The sequence below is a fragment of the Anser cygnoides genome, chromosome 2, assembly GCF_040182565.1.
Source record: "Anser cygnoides isolate HZ-2024a breed goose chromosome 2, Taihu_goose_T2T_genome, whole genome shotgun sequence".
NCBI lineage: Eukaryota > Metazoa > Chordata > Aves > Anseriformes > Anatidae > Anser > Anser cygnoides.
The window spans coordinates 85,125,967-85,152,277 of NC_089874.1; the positions used below are offsets into that span (position 1 = coordinate 85,125,967).

The following is a 26,311-nucleotide window of genomic DNA, read 5'->3' on the forward strand; positions in this document are numbered from 1 at the left end:
GGGATTGAAATTCTGTTTAACTCCGTTTTCTCTTTTTTTCCTCAGAAAATACAGTTTTAAGCAAGCCTTCACCAGCATTACAATCCATAAGGAAAAGAATCAGGAGTTTCTGGACTACCAGGGAAATTGACTCTGGGCAGTCTGTTATGTCAGTCATTAGAGCTACCCAGACCTTTTACAAAAACGTCTTTCTTGTTCTACAGTGACACTTGACTCAGCAGAGCGGACAGAATGCAGTACTGTGAACTCCACACTGTTCTCGCAAGCGTCATCACCCATGCACAGCAAATCTCTAAAGATTGCAATATCAGGGATTATTTTGTATGCTTTAATATTTACAGATATGAGTCTTATTTCTGGAGTTCCTGACAAATTATTTATCCTGACCCTGCCCCACCCCCCCAAAAAAAACAACTTTCAAATACGAGACTGTCTTCTAAATCATCTGACACTAAGATTATGGTGAAGAGCATGATGCTGATTAATCCCAACAGATTTGGTTGTATTTACTTCAGAAAGTCACACCCAAAATTCAGTTCACAAGAATAAGCACCTCAAATAGCCATCATTCTATCAAGTTACTTATCCAGTTATAGAATAAATTATGATATTCATTGATCTGAGCCCCACTTTTAAATCCTCTGCTACTCCTTCTTAAGTACTCAACTGACTTCAAGGTGTATGCTAGAGGTAGCTAAAATTAGATGCGAACTCATTTTACCGTGGAGATATTGTATGTGCTTCAAAGGAGATGCACTGAAGTTTCACCTCTGCTACACAGATATTTCTCCCATGCCTCAGAATGACCAGTAACAAAGCCAACTCTGCAAAACTCTCTAGCAGAAGAACCAGAAATAAGACAACAAATATGACTACAGTCCAGGTTGTTCTAAATAATGCTGTTGGATATGCAGGGCAAGCAGTATGTTCCCCATTCAACAAAACACATAACTTCATTATTGCAGATACTTTCGCAATGCTCATGTTACATTTGGGATACCTAGCTATATTGTTTTCCTATATTTCTGTGATTTTTGCAATGATATTTATAGTATTTAAATACTATTTTGTATGTGAATAACAACAAAGTTATGCATTACACAACAGAAGAAAATAACTGTACCTGAAAGGTATGCAACTTTTTCCTTTAAAATTGGCAAAACTTCCATAGCCTTCATTTCATCATTTTTGCGAAACCCTGAAAAATGAACAAGACGAGGTAATTAGTCAGAAATTCAGAGATTAGCTGCTACATTTAAAGAAAATAACTGGGTAACATTTACCCTTGGAATACAGTCTCAATGTTATGCTGACAGGAATTAAGATAATCTTACAATAAAAGGCTGTGAAAAATAACCTGTAAACCTTTTAAAATTGTTAATAAAGAAATCACCACTTTGACTAGCTTAACACAAACACCATAGTATCCTAGCAAGACTCCATAGAAAACAGGACATTGGAATTAGCCTTTTCCATCAGTAAATAAAAACTGTCACTTGGCTCCTGTTACTTTTAGGCAATCCAACTTCAGCTCTCACTTTCTGCTCCAGCAGAGGAGTAGTATAAAGCTCATAAGAGTAGGTTCCTTAAAAGCAAGTACCAGCCACTTTCCATCACTAAATATATATGTATTTTTTAAAAAGCTAACGCAGCAACACTATTTAAATCCAACTTTTGTCATATTACTTCCCTAAGCAGAATCAGAGATCAAACTACATCTTCTCTGCTCCCTGCAAGAGTAGTATCTTGTACCAGAACACACTTTGCCTTGTTAACTCTACACACACAGGTTGAAATGGTCCCTAGGATGAGCAACTACTGTCAATTTTGCAAAGCTGTGTATCAGCAGTTTGCCCTCTTCTTTTCTTCTATTACATTTCCGTGGACAGATTATAAACTTTCCCTTTAATTTATGATCTTAAATTCCATATTGATCTGTACAATATGACATTGGCTGCTTTGGGGCCAAGCTGGTTCATCTTACACAAACTGGGTGGTTTTTTACCCACACTTTAACTAAATGCCCCTGTGACTCTTCCCAGTGTCTCTGGATTCACGTCTCTTTTTATTTTTAAACAAACAAAAGAAGATTAAGCACCTCAAATAGCCATCATCCCATCAAGCAAAGGTTACTTATCAAGTTATAGAATATGTTATGATATTCAGTAATCTGAACCCCACTTTTTTCTTATTTTTTTTAAACAACTACAACAACAAAGTCGTGTCTGAAGAAGGTCTGTTTTCTGGGGTAAGTGGGAAGCACTGACTTCTTTACCACAGTTGAAGCCCAGAAGTGCTGGTTGCTGTTTAGTAAGAATAGCCCCAAGAGCCTGTTAGAGCACAGCTGTGTTCCTCAAAGCAACCGTTTGAGTTATCTAAAAGGTAAAATAAGCTTCTTCATTATTTATAGTTTCTGAGAATTCTTACAAGAGTAAGCTCAGGTATGCACGTGGCATTATTTTCTAAAATGAACTGCTCTTCCTCTGTGCAATCCCTCCAGTGAGCGCAGCAGAACCTTTGAAGCAGACTATCACTTCTCCTCCTCCTCAAAAAATATCCAAAATGTTTCATATCCCTTTGTCTCAAGCCTCTGAGCCTTAACAAAACAGCGGCGTGCTTCTGAGCTAAAACCTGGAAGTACCTGCTATACTAGTGTATGAAAAATACAAGACTTATAAATACAGGCATCCTACACATAAAATACACAACAGGTTTCCTACTACAGTCGGCAATCCTGAGACTTCTGTGCCACTGTAGCTAGTCACGGGCATTATCCTTCAAAACCCACACAGGACAAACCAACCCGAACACCTGAGGAACCCTGCCAGCTGGGTGTTTACAGGTCATGAGCTATGAGGAAGGACCAAACCAAACCAAACTGTTTACTGTGAAGAATCGAGGGGAGACATGGTAGCGGCGCACAAAACACATACAAGTCCACTAGTGGCAAAAGCAAGCTGTCCAGAACTGCAGCAAGACATTTACGGCGCGTGGCGTGAAGTTTTGTAAATGAACAAAGAGTGAAGCAGCACAGGAGATTGCCTGTGGACCGGCAACCGCTGGGGATTTTTTAAAAATGCATTAGACACACGTCTGTCGGAAATGTCACAAATGTAGGCCATGGCAGAGTCCCTCCAGATCACTGCAAGTGTTCAGCTGGAATATTGCCTCACCACCAACTGCAAACGAAACAAAACTAAACAAATCTTCCACTCACTGGCTAGTTCTTTGTGTGTTTTTTTTTTGCTTTGTTTTGTTTTGTTTTGTTTATTTGTTTGTTTGTTCCCCCCCCCCTGTGAACACCAAACGGGATACAAGTTCTCAGAGAGGCAGGGCCGGGAGAAGGACGGTTCCTCAGGCAACCCCCGGCTGCTCAGAGCACTTCTGAGCTGCGGGCATCGGGCAGGATTTTGCACTCACGCGGTGGCTCCAGGCCAAGGGAGCAGCTGTGGGCGGCAGGTATCCGCTCCATCTTTGCACTTAGGCTCCTAGGAGCTTAAGGTGGCTCAAAAGGGACCTCTTGTCACCGTCCAGAGTACTGGCTACGGGTTAGCAACCTTTTAGGGAACCTGCCTCCAGTTGTATACTTCCTCTGTTTTCATCTGGTAGGAACTAAAGCTGTAATCGAGTTCAAGAAAATCCTGGGCTTAAACAACTCAGTCTAAAAGGACACCAAATACCTTTCTCCATCCTGAAATATTTGGGCTTCAGTTGACTGCTACAGCATACGGACACACTTCCAGAGTTAAATGTTTTTTGCAATGTGCTCTGAGCTACTCCACTGTAAGCTTAATGTCGATTTAGCATGCCCGGCTTTCATATGAACCGTGGCAATTCCTTTGCTTTACAGCAAATTTAGAGGTAGAAAACGCTTTCTCCTCACCTAAAAAGCATGCAGCAACTAGTGCTGTGCTTTGCTGTCTGTCCTAGCTCCAAATTACCCCAGACACCGATGTTACCACAACCTGCTAGCTCCGACTCCTCAGCCCCGAACCTAGCTCACCCCAGAGCGTGCGCAGCAGCTGCACATCTTACTTCGCCTGCGGCACGTCAGCAGCAAGGAAACATGTAGCTAACACTTCTGTGCTCGCACCACGGGGCTGCTCAAGGCAAACAGCCCGGTGAGCACGGCAGCGCCTGGCTCATGCTCCGCATCTGCGTATCCTTAAGGCTCGCTGCTGCCTCGGAGCCTGGTGTTGTGCCAGCGCTGCAGTGCCGGGGCTTCGAGGCAAAGGCGGCGGGGAGCAACGCGGGGGAACGAGGCCGCTTCGAAGGGTCCCCCCCCACACTTTTGGAGCCCCCCCCCGGGGCGAGGAGGGGCTGACTGGAAGGCGACGCCATTTGCCGCGGCACCGGCCCCTCCGCCTGCTGCGGCAGGTGACGTCACCCTCCGCCGGGCGGTGACGTCACCCTCCGCCGGGCGGTGACGTCACCCCGCGCCGGGCGGACAAAGGCGCGGCGTGCCGCTGCCGCCCGTGCCGCGCTGCTCCCCTCAGCGGCCCCTGCGCGGTTTGGGCTTGCGTTATTATTATTATTTTTTAACGTGGCTTGTAATGCCAAATCCCTGCCTTTCGGAGACGCGCAGGCGATCCCCCCCCTGACATTTTCAGCACCCGCTGAAGGAACACTCGAGCCACAGCCTCGCCTTTTTAATCACACGTCACGTTCTACCAGTCACGAAGGAGGAAGCTCGCATTAGGCTAATCAATATTCAGCTTCAGTAGATGAAGGATCGCACGAGTCAGTAGCCCGTCTCTATTTAAGAGATTTTTTGCCCCGGGAAGCTTTCAGCATCACACAGTGCCCTGAGCTGCAACCCAACACCACGCTACAGCAGCGTTAGCACCGAGCACTGACTGAAACCGTATCACACAGCCAAGCGTCTTCAAAACACAAGAAAGAAGCAAAAATCACCCAAGCTTTCTGCACAGATGTATACGCTGGAAAGCAAAGGGGACTTTCCTGCAAACACACCGTCACCTTCTTTGCCCCTACAACCCCAGAGGCAGAAGACACCATCAGCCAGCCAAATGTAAGAAGTCATGTTGTCTGTACTAATCCTTCATCTCACACCGTATGTAAGGAAGGTACTGTGCTGCACAAAAGGATATAACCCAGCTTTTATAAGATTCCTCGTATTAATTCATAATGGGAATGGGAAATTGAGGCTAAGAGTGTTATCTTTTTGCAAAGAGGCTGACGAAGCTCTCTCCCATTGCTGTCACACAAAAGTGAGTCAAAACTTTACGGAAATGTGGCTAGAAAAAGCTTTCTGAAAAGGTAAACAAAAAGAGAGCATCCTCATACCAAATTTGCACATATAAGAGCCCTACTGCTTTTTAACCTTGCATTGTAAAATGCTTTGAACAGCCACAACCAAAAAAAGCCAGACTCCTCGGAGAATATGCTGGTGCTTTAGGCTCTCTTCTGATTCCAGAGGAACATCTCCATGCATCTTCGACGAAATGAATCACCTTTTCCACCAGGCTGTTCCCTCCGGCACCAGCTTTCTCATCCCCACCTCATCTTTACCAGAAGTCCCACCCCAACCCAGAGGAACCTCATTCAGGAAGCTGTTTCCCAGCAGAGCACTCCCTTCATTTCAACTAACGGACCCGCCGCGATAGCCTTCAGTTCCAAACCCAGGAGCTTCTGCAGGAAGGGAAAGCCGATGAACTCAGAGGGCAGGCACTCAGGACTGCTACACTGATGCCACGTCTCAATAGATCAGGGAGGTACGTAGCAATCAGATGGACTTAGGTTAAAAATAAATAAAAACAACTTCCATGGAAAAAATAAGAGAGACAGAGACTATTTCCTAAACCAAGAAGCAACCTTCTGCATCTGAGAAGGTGCAGAGACAACGAACTGGTCTGCACAGCTTCTTTCACCAGTCCCTTTGTGCTAATGAAGTTTCTTCTTGGAGTAGAAAAGCTCAAAACTGCTGCCAGCCCACATTTAAGCAAAAAGGCACCAAGATGCTGCTGTCTTCAGCATTTCCTCTATATCACAGCATGAATGATATTAACTACAAGATTTTCATATCTGAGCTATTCCTCCCTGCAACTATAAAGCCATCATAGTCACATTTCAACAGAAATTGCCTTCAAGTTAATTAAAAAAAAAAAAAGTAAAGAAGTTGCAAATGTAATAAAATGAATTCATGCATTGTTAGACTGATTCATTCAGGTTTCTTTGTCTTTTTTTTCCCCCCATAAAAGATGATGACACTGATATTAACTCCTGAAAACGAATAGGTTTAGTCTACTTTCCTTATCAGTTAACAGCTGTATACGACAAACCTCAGCTCGAAGTTTATTTATAAGTTCCCTCCCATGTTTTCCAAGTGTCCAGAAAGAGAAAGAGAGCACAAAGCAGATCCCTATTTCTCTTAGTTTGCTATGGAAAGGATTTAAAATTAGCCAGTTTCTAAAGATTGTTTTAGCCTATAAAAAAAATACTTCTAAGCACAATCTGAATAGATTGACAAGTAGCCACTGTGGAAACCCTTCGCATCCTTACGCTGAAGTTACTATGTACCAACCAGCACGGTTAAGTCAGCAGAACCATTCAACTCTTTCTTTTCTTCAATAAGATACGTAAAAATGGTTGCTGAGCTCCACCAGTACATGGGTTTACAAATGCAATCAGACTACTGAGGTACAGGTGAGAAAGGAAACTGAACTTTCATAAAGCAAAAAGGGGCAAAACTAACGCTAACTGAGAATACCACCCTGTCAAAGGGAAAAAAAAAGTTAACTAGTGTTAATACACGTATGGGATTACTGACAGTTTTTCTTGATTTTAACATGGAATTTTAAGTGCTGAATTCGATTTTACGGTACGCTTAATTATAAATTTGTATTTTTGTGTTCAAGTACAGGATTCATAAAGCGATTGGAGCTGTCAGTTCACCAACTGCACTGTTATCACTTCCCGATATAGACATTGCCTATATTCATTTCTGCTCAGCAATCTCACACCATATTTCATGTTGCAAAAAAAACCAACAAAATTCAGAGAAATTATGGCAAAGAATACAACTGTGTTTTCTTCCCTTTGTGAGCTTCCAGATGACCAGTTACATCAGGTATAAAATAGGAATTCATCTCATGGATTCTAACTTTTAAGAATGGCTGTCATTGCATCTTTAAAAACATCCATCTTCTGTTTTAGGAAAAAATGAAGAACTCTATCAGTATTTTATTTTTTTTTAATGACATACAGATCATTAAGCAATGTTATTAACCTTAGCATTCATCATTTACTTATTCACACTTCTTGGACAGGATTGTAAAGCCTACAGTTAACTGCAAGGACACAGCTTAGAGGCATAAAACCAGAGGAGCGTGACTTCAGTGTTGTTCCCACATCCATATTCACACTCTTAAATAAAGTATTTGTTGTAGCTAATAGCTGTTCATAACACTAAGAAACCTGCCCTTAATTTAAAGCAATCCCAATAACATGACATGAGCATCCTTTCCACTTCTCCAGCTTTGATCAGGCTCAAAATCGTGCTCATCAGAAAATGCGACACCTGCAAACCCTGAGTTTAATCCCAACAGCTCCCAGGAACGTTCCACCTCCTCCTGTGCTGTTTTGCACCCTATGTGCTATCAGTACACGCTGCACAGAGCTACACCACACCAGTGCAGAGCTGCTATGCAGTGCTGCCACACGGCCAGCTGGGGCCTCACAGAAGTGAACGGCTTAGAAGCTGCCTTGAAGGAGGAAAATGAGAATTACTAGACTGTGATGAGCTGCTTATACTGCTCTCAGTTTGGGGCATTTTCAGGTTTTTGCTAAATGTGTGGGGTTCTCTTTCTATTTTTAACCGTTCTCTGTTCAAAACGCATATCGATGAACGGCAGTGCCTCACAGCATCAAGCATCGCTTTTGTGTTTCCTAGCCTTCAGCCTGTGAACCAGGCATCCAGTGCCTTTATTCATTTTTCCCTTTATTTGCTGAAAACGTGTGCGCGCTGCTCGCCCCCCCCCCCCCCAAATCACCACACGGCGCCCCGCCCGCAGCCCGCCCCGCGGCCCCTCCCAACCGCCAACGGCCGGCCGCGCGCAGCTGCCCGCGCCGCACGTCCGCAGCGACGGGCGGGGGGGGGGAGGGGAAGGAGGCGGCGCTTCCCGGCCGCCGCTGCCGCAGGGCCGCGCTCCTCTCATGGCCGGGCAGGGCGGTCTCAGCTCCTTCACGGCACGGGCAGCGTAAAGCTGGTGTGTGGGCACATAAATGAGCCCGCCGTCCCGCCCCGGGGCGCTGCCAGCACCACGAGTAATGTCCCCACACCGTTTGATTTTGGTAGAGGACACCCGTGACAGGGGCATGTCACAGCGCCTCGTGCCCATTCCGTGCAATAACATGCTCAGGTGTAACAGGTATTACGTATCATGGTACTGGTAAATCAGGATAACCACAGAATGGTGGAGGTTGGAAGGGACCTCCAGAGATCACCTAGTCCAACCCCTCTGCTCAAGCAGGGTCACCTAGAGCATGTTACACAGGATGGCATCCAGGCGGGTTTGGGCTATCTCCAGAGAAGGAGACTCCACAAGCTCTCTGGGCAGCCTGTTCCAGTGCTCTGTCACCTAAACCTCACGTGGTGATGAAACCTCCTGTGGTCCAATTTATACCCATTACCCCTTGTCCTATCACCGGCCACCACCAAGAAGAGTTTGGCCCCATCCCCATTACACTGTCCCCTGGGGTAGCTGTGGAGGTTGGTAAGATCCTGTCTCCATCTCCTCGTCCCTAGGCTAAACAGCTCGCTTAGTCTTTCCTCATAAGACAGATGGCTCCATGATGTCAGTGACACAGGCACTCTAAGTTATAATACTTTAATTAAGTTCACAAAAATTTGCCTAATTTAAACTGGATTAAAATGGGTTTGTCGGTCTACAAACCTGATTCACTCTACACAAAACTCTAAACACACATGACTTCCTGGAAAAGCTCTTTAAGGCAACAATAGGAACTAACATTTTAATTGCATTAAAAAGCAGCAATGTACTTTGGCATGCATAGGAATGCATTACGTCAGAAGTCTACAATGTATTTTAAAAGCACTAGGTAAGATTTCAACAATGTTTCTGTCTTCATGTGTTTGGTTTCTCACACAATTAAAGACACACAAATTGTCTCTGAAAATTTCAAAGTCTAAAACCAATTAGCGGTTCTAAATCACCTAGCAAGCGTGGTTAGAAATACTAATCCTTGCAGTAACAGTAACAGAATGTGAAATTAGATTTCTTAAGCTCTTTTTACCTTTACTTTAAAAAAAATATATATTTTTACTTCTTAGACCATCTCATAAGGTTAACATGCAATTTTATGGCAGTAGTACAGAGGAGCAACCATTGATACATTATTTAGTTTGGCAAATATTTTTATTTTTACACATTATTAAATGAGAAGCACTCTCTACTGAAGTGCTTTTGGTACAGAGCCACTTTTGTTGTACTCAAGTCACGCGGCAGCATTCTTCGTTGCTTTTGAGCTCCAATACTCTGAGACATGAGAATCTGGCAATTTGAATGGAATATCTACTATTACTTTAAAAAAAAGGCGGAAAAATAAAAAGGAAGAAAATCTGAGAAATCAAGTCACAGAGGTTTACCTAGCCGTAACCTTTCCCAGCCCAAGTCATTTGGCTTTTTCAAAATGTTTGAACAGATGATGGGTGTATTCTGGACTCAGCACATGGAAAAGTGTGTTGCATCCAACATTGTTACTGAGCATCCAATTAAAAGACTGCAAGACTTGGACTGCAACTTCTCTGTAAAAGACTTCCTCAAAAGCTTCAATAGCTGATACATCACAACTGCCTTCCTTCATGCTTCCCTAACCAAGCACCAATGTATATGGCCAGCATCTCCTAATACGTTTGATTTACAAGAGCATTCCCACTAAGTCATTTACGCACACAGTTTTCCTGTTATGCTTTTACCTCCACTACCACCGCATCCCCCCAGCCTTACTCCTGGCTAATGACAGGTCAGTTTGTCGGCACTACCTCAAGAGTAATAGAAATAGATGGAGCATTTTATCTGCTGTCTATTTACTCTTCACAAAGGGTATCAGAAGGACTAGTCTTTGCAGAAGTTCCTTAAGAGAACTTGAAGTACACGTACATCAGCTTGAGATATCTGAAGACCCATCCTCCAGCAGATGCTTTGACTCGGTATGCTTCTGTCCTCATGAGGAAGAGAGGCAACACTTAGACCATTCAACTCAATTGCATACCCAGCATCCCAGGCAGCTCAAATCACTTCTAATGTTAGCCTAGTTCTGAACTTGGTAACTGAGAGCACCAAACCCAGGTGAACTCCATGGTTTGTAACTGTTCGAAGACGCTGCCACCAAGCAAGCAAGCAGCAGCATACATTTATCTCAGAATGATGATACTGTTAGCAGCAGCAAAACTGCCTTGATTTCAAAGCAGACTAAGAAGTGTACTACCATCTCAACATCAGGGGAAAACAAACATGAAGTAGTTGAGACTCGTAAAGAGCAAAATTTTGAAATAACATGACTTATTCTGTAACTTACCCTTAAAATAACTATATGCGTGATGATGCTAAGATCCAAGTTAAGCATCATAATGCAGTTTTCGACTTGCCTCGGTAGTTTTGTTTTTATTATCATATTATACAGAATGGTAATTTAAGAATGAAAATCAACAAAGCTATTTCAAGTTTATTTCGATGTACAATAAAATACCCCAAATGAGTCCAAAATGCTTTCCAGACAAGGCCAATATTAGAAACATTAACTGCCCATCAAAGCAGCCTGTTGTTGGCAGATGTGAGATAATCCTGTCCTTACACAAGGCCCGATTTTGACCTCTTTGGGTAATTGATTGCCATTAAAATCACTTTTCAAGTGGCTGTTCTTATATCCCGATTTGTTGAACTGTCATTCTTCAAGCTCTTGGCTCAATGACCTTCTATGAATATGAGCTCCCTAACCTAATCAGATTTTTATCTTTCCCATTTAAAGTAAAATATTCCACATTATAGATGTCAGCATTTACAAAATCCGATTTCTCATAAAGACTTCCAATTAAATGTGAAAATCAAATTTGTGATTTTATTTTTTGTTGAACTAAGCATTGAAATAACTGATGATTATGAGCAATAGCTCTTCACCCGCACTGAACATTTGTTTTGCAGTATCTAAAATCGAATCACTCAGATAAAAGGTAGAACAAGAATTGCTCGAGCCTCTGAACAGAAAGCAAAACTTTCCAGTCTGCTTTATCTTACCATCTCAGCCTAGTGCTGTTACTTTTTACTCTATCAGCACCTACCAGCTGATTTCAAAGGAATTTAAGGCTTCATTATATCATGCAGTTGAACTCCTTCTATGAAACATATAAATGCAAGATGATACAATTAGGGTGGGCAAGATGTAACTCCTGGCAGATGGTGGACTAACCACGAAGATCTAGTGGAAAGTTACTTGTAGTTTTCCAAAAGGACACAATTCACTTTAAGCATTAAGCCTTAATCAAAGTACTAAGCTCCAAGGTCCAATACAAAGCTAAAATATTTTAATTTTCTGGTAGAGACTTCTGTTCAAACAGGTACCGACAGCTCATTAAATGATCGTGGGGATTATACGTGTGTTTGTGCAAGCTGTGACAGAGTGAAAGTGAAGGAAGGAGTTCTGCCCAAGAACAAGTTCCATGCAACCACACTATCAAGGATGTAATTCGGCCAATAGTCCCTTTTGGTGGCACTGATAGCTTAAGATAAGCTGAGGATTCTTAGTTTGATTAACCACTATTGCGTTGGTAGTCAGAACAGAGGCTACCATGCATTTAACTCTGTTTATCAAGTACAGCTGTCCTTTGACAAGCTGGTTAAAAATAAAAAATAAAGTTCAATAAATAGAGATCTTCCTACTGAAATGTAAATGTTGTCATCCAGGAGAAAACACATTTGAGGAAATTTTCACTTCTAGGGCGGGGGAAGGAGAGAGAGATGGGGAATTTTCAATATAAATAGAATTCTTTGAGACCTCAGAAATGAAGGCTATTCAAGTGATCGTGTTCTATCAGGAAGAGACTGTCTTCACGAACACAGCAAAGATATCAGGCAGACAAGTAAGCAGACTTCCAAATACATATTTAAATCAGGACAGGCAGTTGAGCTAAATACAAGGTATATGAAAATAACCTGTTCAAGTCAAGTGCAAACAAACTTATTTGTTTAAGTCACAAATATCTGTAATTAATTTTGCATATTTTGGCTATTGTTTAAAAAAAGCACACCATTTGAAATACTCATCTTTGCTTTCCTTAAGAGAAGGCTTACTGACCATTACTGGTCAACATCAAGGCACTGAATCCACATGGGTAGTTCTATCTTGAAAATGAAGATACAGGGACATTAACGAGCATTAACGAGTGTGCTCTTACTAGCACACTGCTCCATCAAAGAGCAAAAGGGTATGAAAAGTAAAACAGAATAAGCTATTTGGAGAGCTACTTTGCAAAAGCAAAACAAAAAAACTTTATAGTGACAGCCATGAAAATCTCTCAGACACACAATGAATTAATAAGAAACACAACTGAATTTAGAACAAAAAAATCAGTAGCGTGTTTACAAGTTTTTAGGACTGACAAGGTAATCCATGAGTGAAGATGTTACCTTAAAGCAGATCTCTGTTTAAATGAAAGAAATGCAAGTTAGTGTTTCAGCAAACACCTTGACAAATCATTTAAGGAACTGTCAGTATTTCTATTTATTTATTTTTACCTCCAAGTGTAGCTCTTGCACACTCTCCTACAAAACCCAAGTTAAATTAACCAACTTGTAAATTACATAGAAATAAATTCAAGGATTTCAGTTGTGGAACAGTCCTGAAAGTAGAAACTGTATTTAATCCCCCCCAAAAAAGCAATTAAATTACTCAATTTCTTGTAACAAAGTGATTGACTATAGTTAACAGAAATCAATATATCACATAATAAAATAAATGCATACTACTGACTTCTTTTAATGCCCCTTATGCTTAAGCTTACAATCAAAAAGGAAAAAAAAAAAGAAACTATGATCTAGGCATTCAAATACATGCCTGCTATCTCTGCACACTTATCAAGTATTGTAGGATTGAAGCATATTACTGAAGATTAAGAGCTGGCTCTAGCACCAGACTATGGAGCTGATCTGGTTCCAGAATTCCAGCCTACCAAACAAACAGAAGCTGAAGTTAGATAAACCAACCACACCAGTATATTTAATTTCAAGCATCAGAAGCTCAGCTGTGAGTTTGAATTCTAACATACTATGGCACATTCAAGCAAAGCATATCACATGTCAACTAGCGTCTTGAATTGGGAAGGCTCTTCAGAGGTCCTTCTCATTTCCAAGAAGAGAAAGAAAATTTTGAAGAGGAGCATCATGGAAACCCCGCATTACAATAAAATTAACCTAAAGCAGATGGCAGCACTTGTAGGAATGCCACTGGAGATTAAGGTCGAATTACAAAAGCCAGAATTACTGCATTACAGTAATCAGCTACAATGCCATCCTCTGAATTTTTTCCTTCCAGAACAGCAGTTTTAGAGCAAGGGAACACTGTGTTGTTACTGGCTCAAAGACTGTTCTTTAATGAACAGTTGTCAGGTGAACAGTGCTATTTTGACATAGAAGGCCATTATCCTATCTGTGTACATCCTTATCTCCAGAATCGTTTTCATTTACTAGGAAGTGCTATTGTCCTGAATACACCATAGGCATTCCTTTTTTATAATGAGCTCAGTGTCTGCATTTATGCTCCCTTCAGCAGATGACTAATATTACGAGCACGCTATTTTGATTGACGCCTAATACCATAGCTGCCATTATCACTTACATCATGCTAAAACATGAAGTGTTACCCACATCTATTTGGAGACTAAAAGAATACAGAATTGCTTTGACACATTGTCAAGAAGCACTGTCAAGCTTCACCCACCATAACTATGTTTTCTGATTCTCCATCTTACAAGGTCAGTAACTAAAACACAAGTAGAGAGGATTCTACCATATTATAGCTACACATTCAATTTCATTTTGAATATTATACAGTAACATGCCATTACGAGACAAAGTTCAAGGAATAGTCAATTGACTTACCATTCAGAAGTATCAATACACCTGTTTTTTGGTTTGTATCCCACTTATAAGAACACATTGTTCGTAGCCCAAAGGTTTAATGTGCCTGTGGCCAACAGAATGGATGAACTAAATGGTGTTTAGGAGCAGCAGCAAATTAAATCCTTATCCTTTTAACAAAAAAATAAAAATAAAAAAATCTGTTTTCAAAAACTCAGACTTCAAGTCCCAAGTGAATTTGATGTAGTTTCCATAACTGCTAGGTTCATCTTCTCCAAAAAGGTCTATTTCCAAGTCAAAACGTTTTTCAACCAGTCTTGTTTGAGCAGTCAGATGAAAGAAAAAAAGAAGTACAATGCATGTCCTAAATCTAAGTCATTTTTGCCGATGCATATCTTCTGCTTGTACAGTTTTGCTTGACTGTCAGTTTGTTTAACAGTTGCTCTGCCTGGATTTACTACCAAATAGGCTTTGACAATGATTGCTATTTAATCCTATGTAATACCCAGATGCAACTGTTCCCAGATAGCACGACAGTTTAAAAACACAGTCTCCCTGACTACATGCAAGTCCAGAGTCACGCACCAGAAACCTTTTAGCTGCAAAACTCAACAATAAAATGGACCACTCTATCACAAACAAAAGCTATTAATCTTTTTTTATATCTATAATCTATGAAAAGCAAATAATTATAAATAAGACATAATTCCTTACTTAAAGTTTCAGTTTGGTAATCTGAAATTTATTACGTTTGTACTTTAGGCAATGACATTTCAGTAAAACCAAGTAACAAGGTTAACACTTAAGTGTCAGCACTTAAACCACCTTTGAAATAGTACAACACAAATGCCAAAACCTGAAATACCCTTGGTGCAGTACAATTTAAACTCAACAGTTAGCTTTCTCTCTGACCACTCATCTAATAAAAAATTACTGATTCAATTGCAGAAGTTGAACACAACTATGTGGACGTTTGTTAGCAATTCTCAGTTTTTTTCTGCTATGTTTAGAGCTGTCAGCTTCTAGGACCATTCAATGAGCAGTATTTGTGGGTATATAAAAACACATACATATATATATAATTTCTCATTTGAATCATCTGTACATTTCATCCTTTTTTTTTTTTTTTATGAATTCTAATATATAATCCCCATAGTACAATAACATTTGTTACATAAAATGCTTCAGTATACACAAGAACTTGCTAGCAAGGATATGCCACAAAAATCTGGGAGATATAACAAAATCTGGAATTATTTCCCTAATTGTTTCATCTCAGCTTATATTAACATGAAACAGAATTCTTCAATTATTACTGAACATCCACGTCCCAGTTTCTGAAATGCTTATCCTACTGAAGATATTGCCATGATCTAAATGAATATCCACATACATGACCTTAGAAAATTAAAATTGAAGCAACATATTTAAAGTCTGTCTTGATCACTAAAACACTAGAAAATCCTTCCCAAAAGAAAACAAAAAAACGAAGACCCCCACAATATTTTCTAGTTAGTGCTCTACAGATATAGACAAATAACCTGAACAATTATTAACTGTCTGATAAACTTAGTTTCAGCATAACACATACCTAAGATTTAGATAATAAACTACATCAGCAATTAAGAAGAAACATTAAGCATTTGTAGGGTAACAACTCCTGCCTACAGTACCAGCTGATAAACCTTAAGACAAATTACAGCAGAGAAGAACAAAATAATCTGCTTGATTTCACCTTAAAAATATCAAATGCTCCATTATATCACTACTTGACAATCTAATCAAAAAGCGAACAGAGCTGGATAGTAATATGACTGATGGATTTCAACTTCTTTATGCCAGCTCTGAGTATGAGAAGAAAAAAATAGGTGGGGTGGGGGCTCCTTTGGGATTGAGTTAACAAAGGCAAGATACTAAAAACAAATGTAAAGATAGCAGATTAATTGCCATTTTTCAAGACTGACTTACAGTGTGTCACAATAACACAGGGCACAAGAAATCCAGGTCAGAGCTGGAGCACTTCCAGACAAAGGTACTCAGCATCTCTACTCCACGACAACTCAAATGAAACACCACATCTTACCAGACTACAGCTTGAGCATTATTAACAGGCTGCAGTCTTAATGCTTCATGAAAAGCTGAACTCAAATTTGGCTCCACAACACCTAAATTACCCACTTTACTCCAAAGATAAAGGAATGTGCTTATTTGCTTTAAATTAGACATGGCCACTTTAGTACTTGAAGAAGAGGACCACTATTAAGTCAGCCCTCTCGTTTTAATCTGCAATATTAGTCGCTGGTGCTCTGTATGGCAGATGCATTTGGGCAGACAAAAACTCCAGCTTCCCTGTCAGCGAGTCTTCCACAGGCTTGTTTAACAACTTGCATAGCACAGCTAGGAGCACCCAGTAATACATACAATTTCCAGATTTGTGCATATGTTTGCCAATACTTCATGAACCTTGCCTTTTGTTTCCAAGACTTCCAAACAAAACAAGATGATTTTATTAAAACAGCTAGTAGCAGGCTAGCTCATAAAAAAAGTGATATGACTTTTTTTTTTTTTTAAAGGAATAAAGAAAGACAGGTTCCTCTTTTACTGTTTTGTCTGTGCTCACCACAATACCAGAATGCCTCCCTGACATGAGTATCAGAAAGCATGCCGCTGACTATTAGCTGCGGGAGCAGGAAAACATTTGATCTGTGCCATAGCAAGAGCATCAACCTGCAGCACTGACAGCCTTCCTGATAGACCCAGGACACAGTTTGTCCTAGTGGTAGGCCACCGTGATTCCACATCAATCTGCTACACAAAAATGACTAAACCCTCCCCTTTCTTCTTCAGGAAACGAGTACAAAGGAAACCACAAGGATGCTCTTTTAGCTGTTTCCAGACAACGTGCTTGTAACGTGACTCAGTCACTTGAAAGAGTACTTCACCATGAAACACTACTCCATACATTGACAATTACTTTAGTAGGTCTATGCCAACTGTGTAAGCAATTCAACTTATAATAGGATGCCAGAGGTTACTGCAGAACATGAATGCAGCTGTGACAGACGGGTAAGTATCACGAGTAAGTATCTATGTGTTGCTAAACACTGGCCTCCCCAACATCATGCGGGCAAGCATACCACAGAAACAACTACCCCCAAAAAATTAAACGAGGACAGCCCAAACACACAGTCTACCTCCCAGCTAAACACAGCCTCACAGGGAACTCGCTCACTCACCCCTGCAGGCCCCATATATCAATGCTCAAAAAATTACATTAATTCATTGTTATGTCTGAAAATCAATTATAACTCGTGGTACCACACATCTCACGCTTCATTTGAGGAAAAATTCTCACATTTACCATACAGGCTGTTAATACAGCTTTCTTCAGAGGCCTACGTGCATTAAGTCACCTGAAGTTGATCAGGACCAGTCCGGGTGTTCAAGCATCCGCCTATCACAGCCATTACTCTTCAACTTTAAACTCTTTTAACTCAGCAGCTTTAGCTCTGCCCTTAAAACTTATGTTTACACTCCAGACTTTTGTTGCTTGAACATGCACAGGAAGGTGTACAGGATAACAAGGGCTGGTAAGCAATTAAATTGAGTGTCCTTAAGACATTTGGTTTTGACATAAGATAAATACTTGTTTAGATTTGTGTTTTCACCTACAGTTGTTCACTGCTATACTGGGATTCTGGCATAATAAGCAGTCCATAATTTCATCTCCAGCTGCTTCTTCTCTAATTTATGTTCCTTTTCTTTCTTGAGATTGCTTCCCTGCACTAGGGTCCTGCAGCTATGTCTAAAATGCCCATGTGGAAGCAACTTCCCTGTTCTGCCTCAGTTTTCTGAGTGATAAGGTTACTCCACTCACCAAATTGCAGGAATTTATGACTCATTTCATCATCACCTAATACTTAATGTTGTCCTTACTGCTATCTATAGACCTAATACTTCACAAAATGGTAGTGGTTGGAAGGGACCTCTGGAGGTCAAGTGACCCATCTTCCCTGCTCAAGCAGGGCCACCATGAGCCACTTGCCCAGGACCACACCCAGGAGGCTTTTGAAGATCTCCAAGAAGGGAGACTCCACAACTTCTATGGGCAACCCATGCCAGGCTCTGCCACCCACATAATAGAGAATGTTTCCTGATGTTCAGGCAGAGCCTTGTGTGTTTCAGTTTGTACCCACTGCCTCTTGTCCTGGCACTGGAAACCACTGTAAAGAGTTAACTGTAACCTACTACACTTTAAGGTCAAAAGATGCTAGCAGATATTCAGATTCTTTCTGCACCCTTTACATGAAAGAAATCCTCTAACTCGAAATGAGTAATCCGAAGTACTAACAAGGGCGCCTGAAACATCTTAGGACCTTGAGAGACAAAGCAGCTCCTGATGGCTCTGTTTAACTTGAATACCAGTTCCAAATACAGAACAACTCAGATTGGAAGGAACCTTACTTAATACAACCTCCTGCTCAAAGCAGGATCAGCTGAGGTCAGACCAGACTGCTCAGAATTTAACCCAGTTTGGTCTTTAAACCTGCAAGAGCCAAATTCCACAGCCTCTCTGGGCAATCCTTCTAGTGCTTAATTATGCTCACAGGGAAAAATCTCCCAAGTTTCAGTTTATAACTGTTGTCTCTTGCTCCTCCTCTCATGCACAAAAAGGCTGTCTTCATCTTCTTAATTCCCTCCTTCTAGGTGTCAGAAAGCTACTACTAGGCTACTATTAGGTCCCCTGAGGCCTTCTTGTCCTCAGGTTCAATAAGCCCAGTCACCTCAGCCTCTCCTCACAGGGCAACTGCTCCAACCCCAAAAACACTGGTGACTCTCCAGCTGGATCTGATCAAGCTTACTGACATTTGTCTTGAACTGGCCCAAGACTGGACACAGTACTCCAAATGCTGAGCACAGGGAGAAAAGCCATCATCTCAGTCTACTGACTGTTCATCTGTTAATATAGCTCAGGATGCTGTTACTCTTCACTGCTGCCAGAGCATATTGCTGGCTCATACACAGTCTACACTGTCTACCAGGACAGCCATGGCCTTCTAAGTAGAGTTTCTATCAACCTCTCAGTCCCCACCCTGTATTAATACACAGGAGTTGATCCATTCCACATGTGAAACCTTGTATTTGTCCTTGTTGGATTTCATGAGGTCTGTCCTGTGTAGGTCCCTCTCACCAGCAGCCTGCCCTCAACCATATGGACTATACCCCTTCCCCCACCCCCCAAGTCTGGTGACACTCACAAACGTAATGAGGGTGGGCTGTATCCTCTTCCAGAGCACTGATGAAGATATTAGGCAGCATAGGGCTAATATATATCCCACCCTAATATATATCCCACCTGGTCCTATGGACTTGACTGACATGGGTCAAGACTTCAAGAGCTCCTTGACTTGAACCTCTTCCACTTCTCTCCAAAACCCGTCTCCAGCTAAAAAAGATCTTTAGCTCTTCTTGATGGGAAAGAAGTCATTGAGTAACTCTGCCTCATCTACATGTGTGGTCACTAAATTCCCTGCCCCATTCAGCAACAGGCACACCTTTTTCTTGTTTATTCTTCTGCTGCTAGTGTAGCAGGAGCAACTCTTCTTATTGCCCTCAATGTCCATCTCATTTCAACTCTGGCTGAACTTTTGCTTTCCTTTGCATTACTACTTGGCATTTTTCCTGCAGATACTCTGATATCATGAATTTTCTTGGACTTCACCTAATTCACTGTCTCAAGAGCTTTCCCCATGAACTGATTGCTCCTAAAATCTAGTTTATCATTGGACCTGGCGAAGAAGGTACAACACGACCATCTAATTGTTCACTGAGACATTCCTCGTTGCCACTTAGTTTACACAACCTGTTCCTAAAATCCCACTCTGCAGATCAACTTTCTACAGTTACTGCTGAGTGCCAAGAATATATATTTTATATATTTCCTAAAGCCATCTCATATTCATACTTGCTCACTGAAGGACACCTAGAATACAGTTTGCCCTTAAAATGGAGAACAATTACAGAAATGGTGGGACAGCTGATACCACTGCATTTTTGGTACAATGGAATAACTCAATCTTAGTTCAGCTGGAGTAACCTCTGACTGGACCATGTACAATCAAGTTTTGGGCTCTTTTATATAAATAAAATTAAATGAACATATTAACAAAGTAACTGTTAGGACTACGTATTAGCATCCAAAGTTCTCAGTTATTTTCCTCTAAGTAAACATCTCAGAAATCATGCTATTAACCTTCATATTACAAATCCAGATTACTGCAGCAAGTTTTTAAAAAGGAAAAGATGCCAACAATATCATAGGCCTGTAATATGATCACTGAAGAAAAAGTGAGAGGAAGCACTGTCATTGTAAATATACAGAGAAGATCCAAAGATAGTTTTTATTGACCATTAAAATCATAGCAACATTTTTAACAATTAAATCTTGAGCTAACCACACAGTCATCAAGTTTAAAACATATATGACAGGTCAATCAACCATAAGGTTGTAATAAAGCATCCTAAATCACCATAAGATTATTCACTTCTGTCAAAGCAAACTCAACAATTTAGCTATTTGCATCCATCTCCTGTTAGTAGTCTTGTGCCAAAGGTTAACAGAGAGAACAACAGCTCTCTGCAATTTCAAACATTCTGACCAAGAAAACTGGCAAATCCTGGTGCGAAATGTTGTTTTTGCCTTTTCTGCATATTTAAGTTTAACAAGCCAAAAATCCAATTGATAGAGTCATAGGCTGTTTGGGGAGCTGTAGTGAATTTTTATACAAATAAGGCATTCTACTTGAGAAGTTGAGGAGCACAATAAATGTAATGGATAGTTAGGTCAAAAATGCTACGCTTGTAAACAGAAGCCCACAAGAAGTCACAACTGGAGGAACATGCTATCTTCCCAGACTGGAAGAAAAGCAAAAGCTTAACATCTTCTATGAGGGATTTTGACAAAGAGGTGAAAGCTACTTACTTCTTTAAATACAGACAAATGAAGTCAGGTGCTAAACTGAGCAATTTCTTTGGTTTTGACCAGTTAGTTCTCCTACTCCTGTAAGTAAAAGAGCAGTAGTAGCCCAAGCTGGATCAACTCTGATGCTGCCATTCCTGACCACGTTGCCATTAATCAGCACAAGTATCACAAAGTATAATTTCACTGATGCTTCTCTTTAACAAAGCACTTTAACCTAATGTGATTATGAAAAATTTGGTCGCACTTCATTCCAGTAGTTTTATATTCCTCTTGCCAAATTGCACAAGGGAGAGACTACAGCCTTCCGAGTACTGCAATTCAGTACCAGGAAAATCCTCTCATTGTTGATGAGCAAATACCTCGACTCATTTATATTCAGCAAGTCTGACCATTATAGAGACAACATGGCAACAGGCTTCAGGTGGGAAATCCCTCCATACAGGAAATCGTTCATGAAAAGTGTTTTCTCAAAAATTATCATTATCAAGCTATGCAGACCAAAAACTACCTCAGGTTCATCTGCCCCTATACAATCAGCTATATAGAAAAGACCATAAACATTTATTTATTCACTTCAAATAGCATATGAATATTTTGTTGTCTGTTTTGCTAACCTTTTAAGTAAAGAGAAAACCCTAGACATTTTTAATGTGCTCAGAAACAGCGGCCGACTCAGAATTTCCATTTTGAGCATGGAACCAAAGGGACCATGAGTGCAGCAAGAGCCAGAAACGAACAAATCAAACTAAGGGCTTTGCACAGCTCTTTGGACTACAGCGAAACCAAGCTACAAAGCTGACTAGCTGCACAAGGGAAATACATTATATTAGAAGCATTTCACCTTCTGTTACTCAATTGCAAACATCATCTTCGGTTGTACATATGATTTCTGACTATAATACAAAGATTTACTGATAAAGTGGTCGTTAATGAAGGAAAAGTAACTCTCTCGGGGTAACTAATTTGAAAACAGCTAGTAAGTATAGCTGGAGGTCATAATTTAATGGCATGCCTCACGGGGTCTATACTGGGGTCTAGTCCTGTTTAACTTCTTCAGTAATTACCTGGATAACGAAGCAGAGTATACCCTCAGCATGTTTGCAGATGACAGAGAACTGGCAGAAGGGGCTGATACACCAGAGGGTCCTGCTACCATCCAGAGGGAGCTGGACAGGCTGGAGGTATGGACTGATGGGAACCTCACAAAGCTCAAAGAGAAATGCAAAGTCCTGCACCCAAGGTGGAATATTCCCATGTACCAATATATGCTTGATATACACCTGGCCAGCGTAAGAAATGAACAATTAGTAAAACATATGAAAGGTAACTAAATAACTCTTAATGAACTGAAATGAAACCTTAGCTTTTAACTAACTTCAGGCTCCTGAACACCTTTTTCTTCTCATTTCTGGAGGAAAACAGAATGAAAAGGTAACTGAAAAATGAAGAAATGGTTCTTCACTTCAGACCAACGAATATAATGACACCCATCCAAACAATTCAGTTTTCTTTAAGATTATTTCTATAGCTATGATACACACACTGAACGTGAAATGATACAGAAGGCAATGCTCTTAACATCTTCTCATATTTTTCTTGCAACAGAAACTTCAGTGTATTAAAACATTCTGCACTCATTTCAGATTGTCACCCTATGCTTGTTTACCTTTCCGTATTGATCCTAATTGTACCATTTAAACAACGGACATTTAAATCTCTCCAATTAAGACAAAACATTTTAGACCCATTTTTAAATATTTCCACTGTGATGTATTTAAATTACTCTTAGCACTAGAGTGGACCAACTCTGAGTAGTTACCCTGTACTACGTGTCCACACCTTCTCCCGCTACACTTTTTTTTTTCTTTAAAAAGCACAGCTACTACATTTTCTCTGCAAGTCTTCCAATCAAAAAATCAGGATCACCACCTGACATGTACCGCAGAAAGGTACCTAACAATTTAGCACATTCTCAGCCTGACACTTTCAGCAGTAACTTCACTAAGCTTAGCAGACTGGCCCAAGGCAACAGGCAGGAGCTCACCTTGTTCCAGTGGTTCTGTTGCATGGGCTGCCAGTTTAATCATGACTACCAGTTTAATCTCTGTACAGAGACAGCCACATCAAGCTGCTGTTATCCGAATTGTGCTGTATGATTAGACTAAGTGATCCGCTTCAAGTCTACAGACACGTAAGCATGAAAAACCAACAAACCAGCATATTACAGCCTACGGTTCCCATCTGACGGGGAAAACTCAATGCCTAGTTTAGCTGTGTTCCTTGATAACGGACAAACTACCAGCTAAGCCCTGCATAACAATCCTGACAGCAACATATATTATTTTTGAAAGTATGTAGAACTGCCCAAATGTCTTTTCGGGTTAGGAACCTCCACCTCCCAGATACTTGGAACCCTCTACGCTTCAGCAGAAATTTCTCTCCATCATCTAGCTTTTCTTCTCATCCACTTGCATACTAACCTCATTTAATTTCTACTAAACCTCATCGGTCCACACTGGAGAGTTCAGTCCACCAAATCAATCCCAAATATTTACTTGATTTATTAAAAACAAAAACCTCACACCACACCTCCATTTGACTTGCCACTGAAACGCAACTCTCTTCTGCAGAGGTTACGTAACTGGAAATAACAATCTTGTCCAGCTAAAAAGTTTTCAAACTTCAATATCAGACCAGATTCACAGCTCTTCTAAAAACTGTTTGTCAGCTGTAAGAATGCTGTAAATGCTGACCTTTTTTCCTGCATTTAGTATTTCAAGCATCCTTGATGTCTAAGCTTCAGTTAATAACATTGGAGTATAATACGATTCCATACATATACAGATATTATTTAACCTTCAACAAAAGATTTTTATGGGGCTGATCAGCGTTTTGTCTTTGTCCCACAGAGTAAATATATTTAACTATGGAAATGAAGATGGGCCACTGGACCATGCTTGACAGTAATGCTGCAGAATCAAGAAAAAGAGCCAGCATGGCAATGCGTTCGTAGTAGGGCAATTGAATTTGTCAATGACTTCCCTTGCCTTAAAAGCCTCTTCTGTTAAATGTTTGAACTATTATTTATTTATAAGTTAAGAAATTTCAGATCAAATTGCAGTAAGATTGTTTCTGGAGATGTTTCAGAAGAAAAAAATCAGCAGTTTTTTTTTTGTCTCTGATGGTGGGGGGTGGTGTTGTTTATCTGCTCTAAACAAAGAGCTTATTAACTAACAGGAACGTCTTCAAAGCATCTGCTCATAGCGAGGGCGTAAGTGCAGTCCAAGAACAACTTACAAGTAGCCCTACTCCCCCCTACCCCCAACACCCTCTTGAAAAAAGTTAAACTTTATATCTGAGATGAAGTTAAACGTAAGTTTTTTTTGTCAAACTCCTACTCAGAGAAAATCAATTTATGTCTAGAGGGAAAAATTGCAATTAGAGTTATTTAAGTGTCTTGAAACACATAGAATTAAGAACACTTAAAATGAACTTTGAAAAAATAATTTTTGAAGTGTGAAATGCCAACCACAACATATATAGCAATTAATATTCAGCACTGCATGTCAGATTGACATGTATTGCTAATGCTTAACAATTCTGTGTATACTTAAAAAGCTTTACATAGTTCTCCCCCGGTTTTTCAAGGGAAGCTTCTAAAGCATACAGAAACTCTCTGCAAAGACACCTGTTCGTTTTGTTACATTTAACCAAATGTTTACTTAAACTTAAAACTTCCAAGCTAAAATGCCTTTGCTATCCTTCTACCTTATCAAATATTAGCCACTGTTCAAAATGATATCACGTTCAGTGTAATGATTTGCTGATTGCCTTTTTTTTTCCAGCAGAGGAATTCCGCTAGAATCTCCGATATTTTCCCATGTTTTTATGGCAGTCAAATACTGAACTTCTAAAAATAGAGATCCTTTGTAATAGTTAGAGGAAATGATGGCAAGAGTACAGACTCCTCTCTGAAAATGGACTTTTAAAGTCAACCAGGAAAGGGGTGACAATGCACTGACAACTATATAAATTCATTCCATGCCCACAAATTTAGCATACAATATAATCTGTAACAAATTAATACAATTTCCACATTATCAAGTACATCAAGAGCCTAGAGGTTAGTTTAGCCTGCATGACCACCCCAGCTACTGGCCTACATTACGTCAGTTTCATCAATCTGTGAAGAGATGCATGTACTGTAAGCAAACCTGCAGGCAGAAAGTCTTTTTAGACATGCTAGACTGTCAAGGGAAGAGATTGCCCTGCTCTGCTTTGCAGTCCACAAAAGTGTCTAAATGTGGCAAATTCTCATAGAAACGTATTTGAGTTAACCTCTACTCTGAGGAATTTGAGTGAGAAAAATGATGCAAAAAGAAATCAAACAACTGACTTTGAACTTCCCCCATATTTTTTTTCCAAAGTTTCCTCTTGATTTATTAGCACGCTTTTTCCTTAGCTTACCATTGTGTTGTAGCTGGAAAAACATCCACTGAAATCCCACTGAAAGAATCATGTGGTAACTACAACTTCAAGAATTGTCAATTATATGGATTGGTAAAGACTCGTAAAAACGGTACATTTGTTAACCTACATTTTTTATCCACCTATAGCCAGCATGCACCTTTCTAGGTATTTCTACACTTCACCAATACAATCTATGTAAACCCACTGTTGAACTAAGAAGCCAACAGTACTGTTTAAGCCAGTGGATCTCATGTAAAATTCTCTGATATATTCAAAGACGAAAAAGCTTTTGGCTACAAGCTACACAGGGCAATATTTTAAAGCCTGGTTGTAAACTAAAACTCATTGAGACTGAATTTACTGTTTACAGACAGATAGAAAGCAATTTTACAAGCTTACAGCTTTGTACCTCTTGCCTGGTTCTGTCATTCACAAAGTTCTTCCTTCTTACGCTCCTTAATTGATAAACCACATTAATTTATAAACAGCATTATAAGTTCACACATATTTGCTGTACAGAGGAAAAGGGTTCACATTTTCTCCATTTGCCTTTAAGCAGAGACCTTACAGTCCAGTGGCACAGCAACCAATCAGCCTGGAGAACCCCAGTATAAAAACAAAACTTAAAATTATTTACCTAAATTTCTGCCAGGGACAAAGTTGGCTTTTGCACACATTATTTGTCTCTCTTTGCTCCAAAGTCAGGCCGCAAACCATGTGGATGAAACTGTGAACCTTTCTTTTT

At 40.3% G+C, this 26,311-nt stretch overlaps 1 protein-coding gene across 2 annotated transcripts in view; it reads right to left on the reverse strand.

Moving 5' to 3' along the window:
* The window catches only part of TRIO (trio Rho guanine nucleotide exchange factor), a 248,134-nt gene that overhangs the window by 178,386 nt on the left and 43,437 nt on the right, over nucleotides 1-26,311 (reverse strand). For both annotated transcript variants that reach the window (XM_066992554.1, XM_066992555.1), the window contains exon 2: nucleotides 1,124-1,198. In XM_066992554.1, coding sequence (XP_066848655.1) covers nucleotides 1,124-1,198 — 75 coding nt within the window. The remainder of the gene's footprint in view (nucleotides 1-1,123; nucleotides 1,199-26,311) is intronic.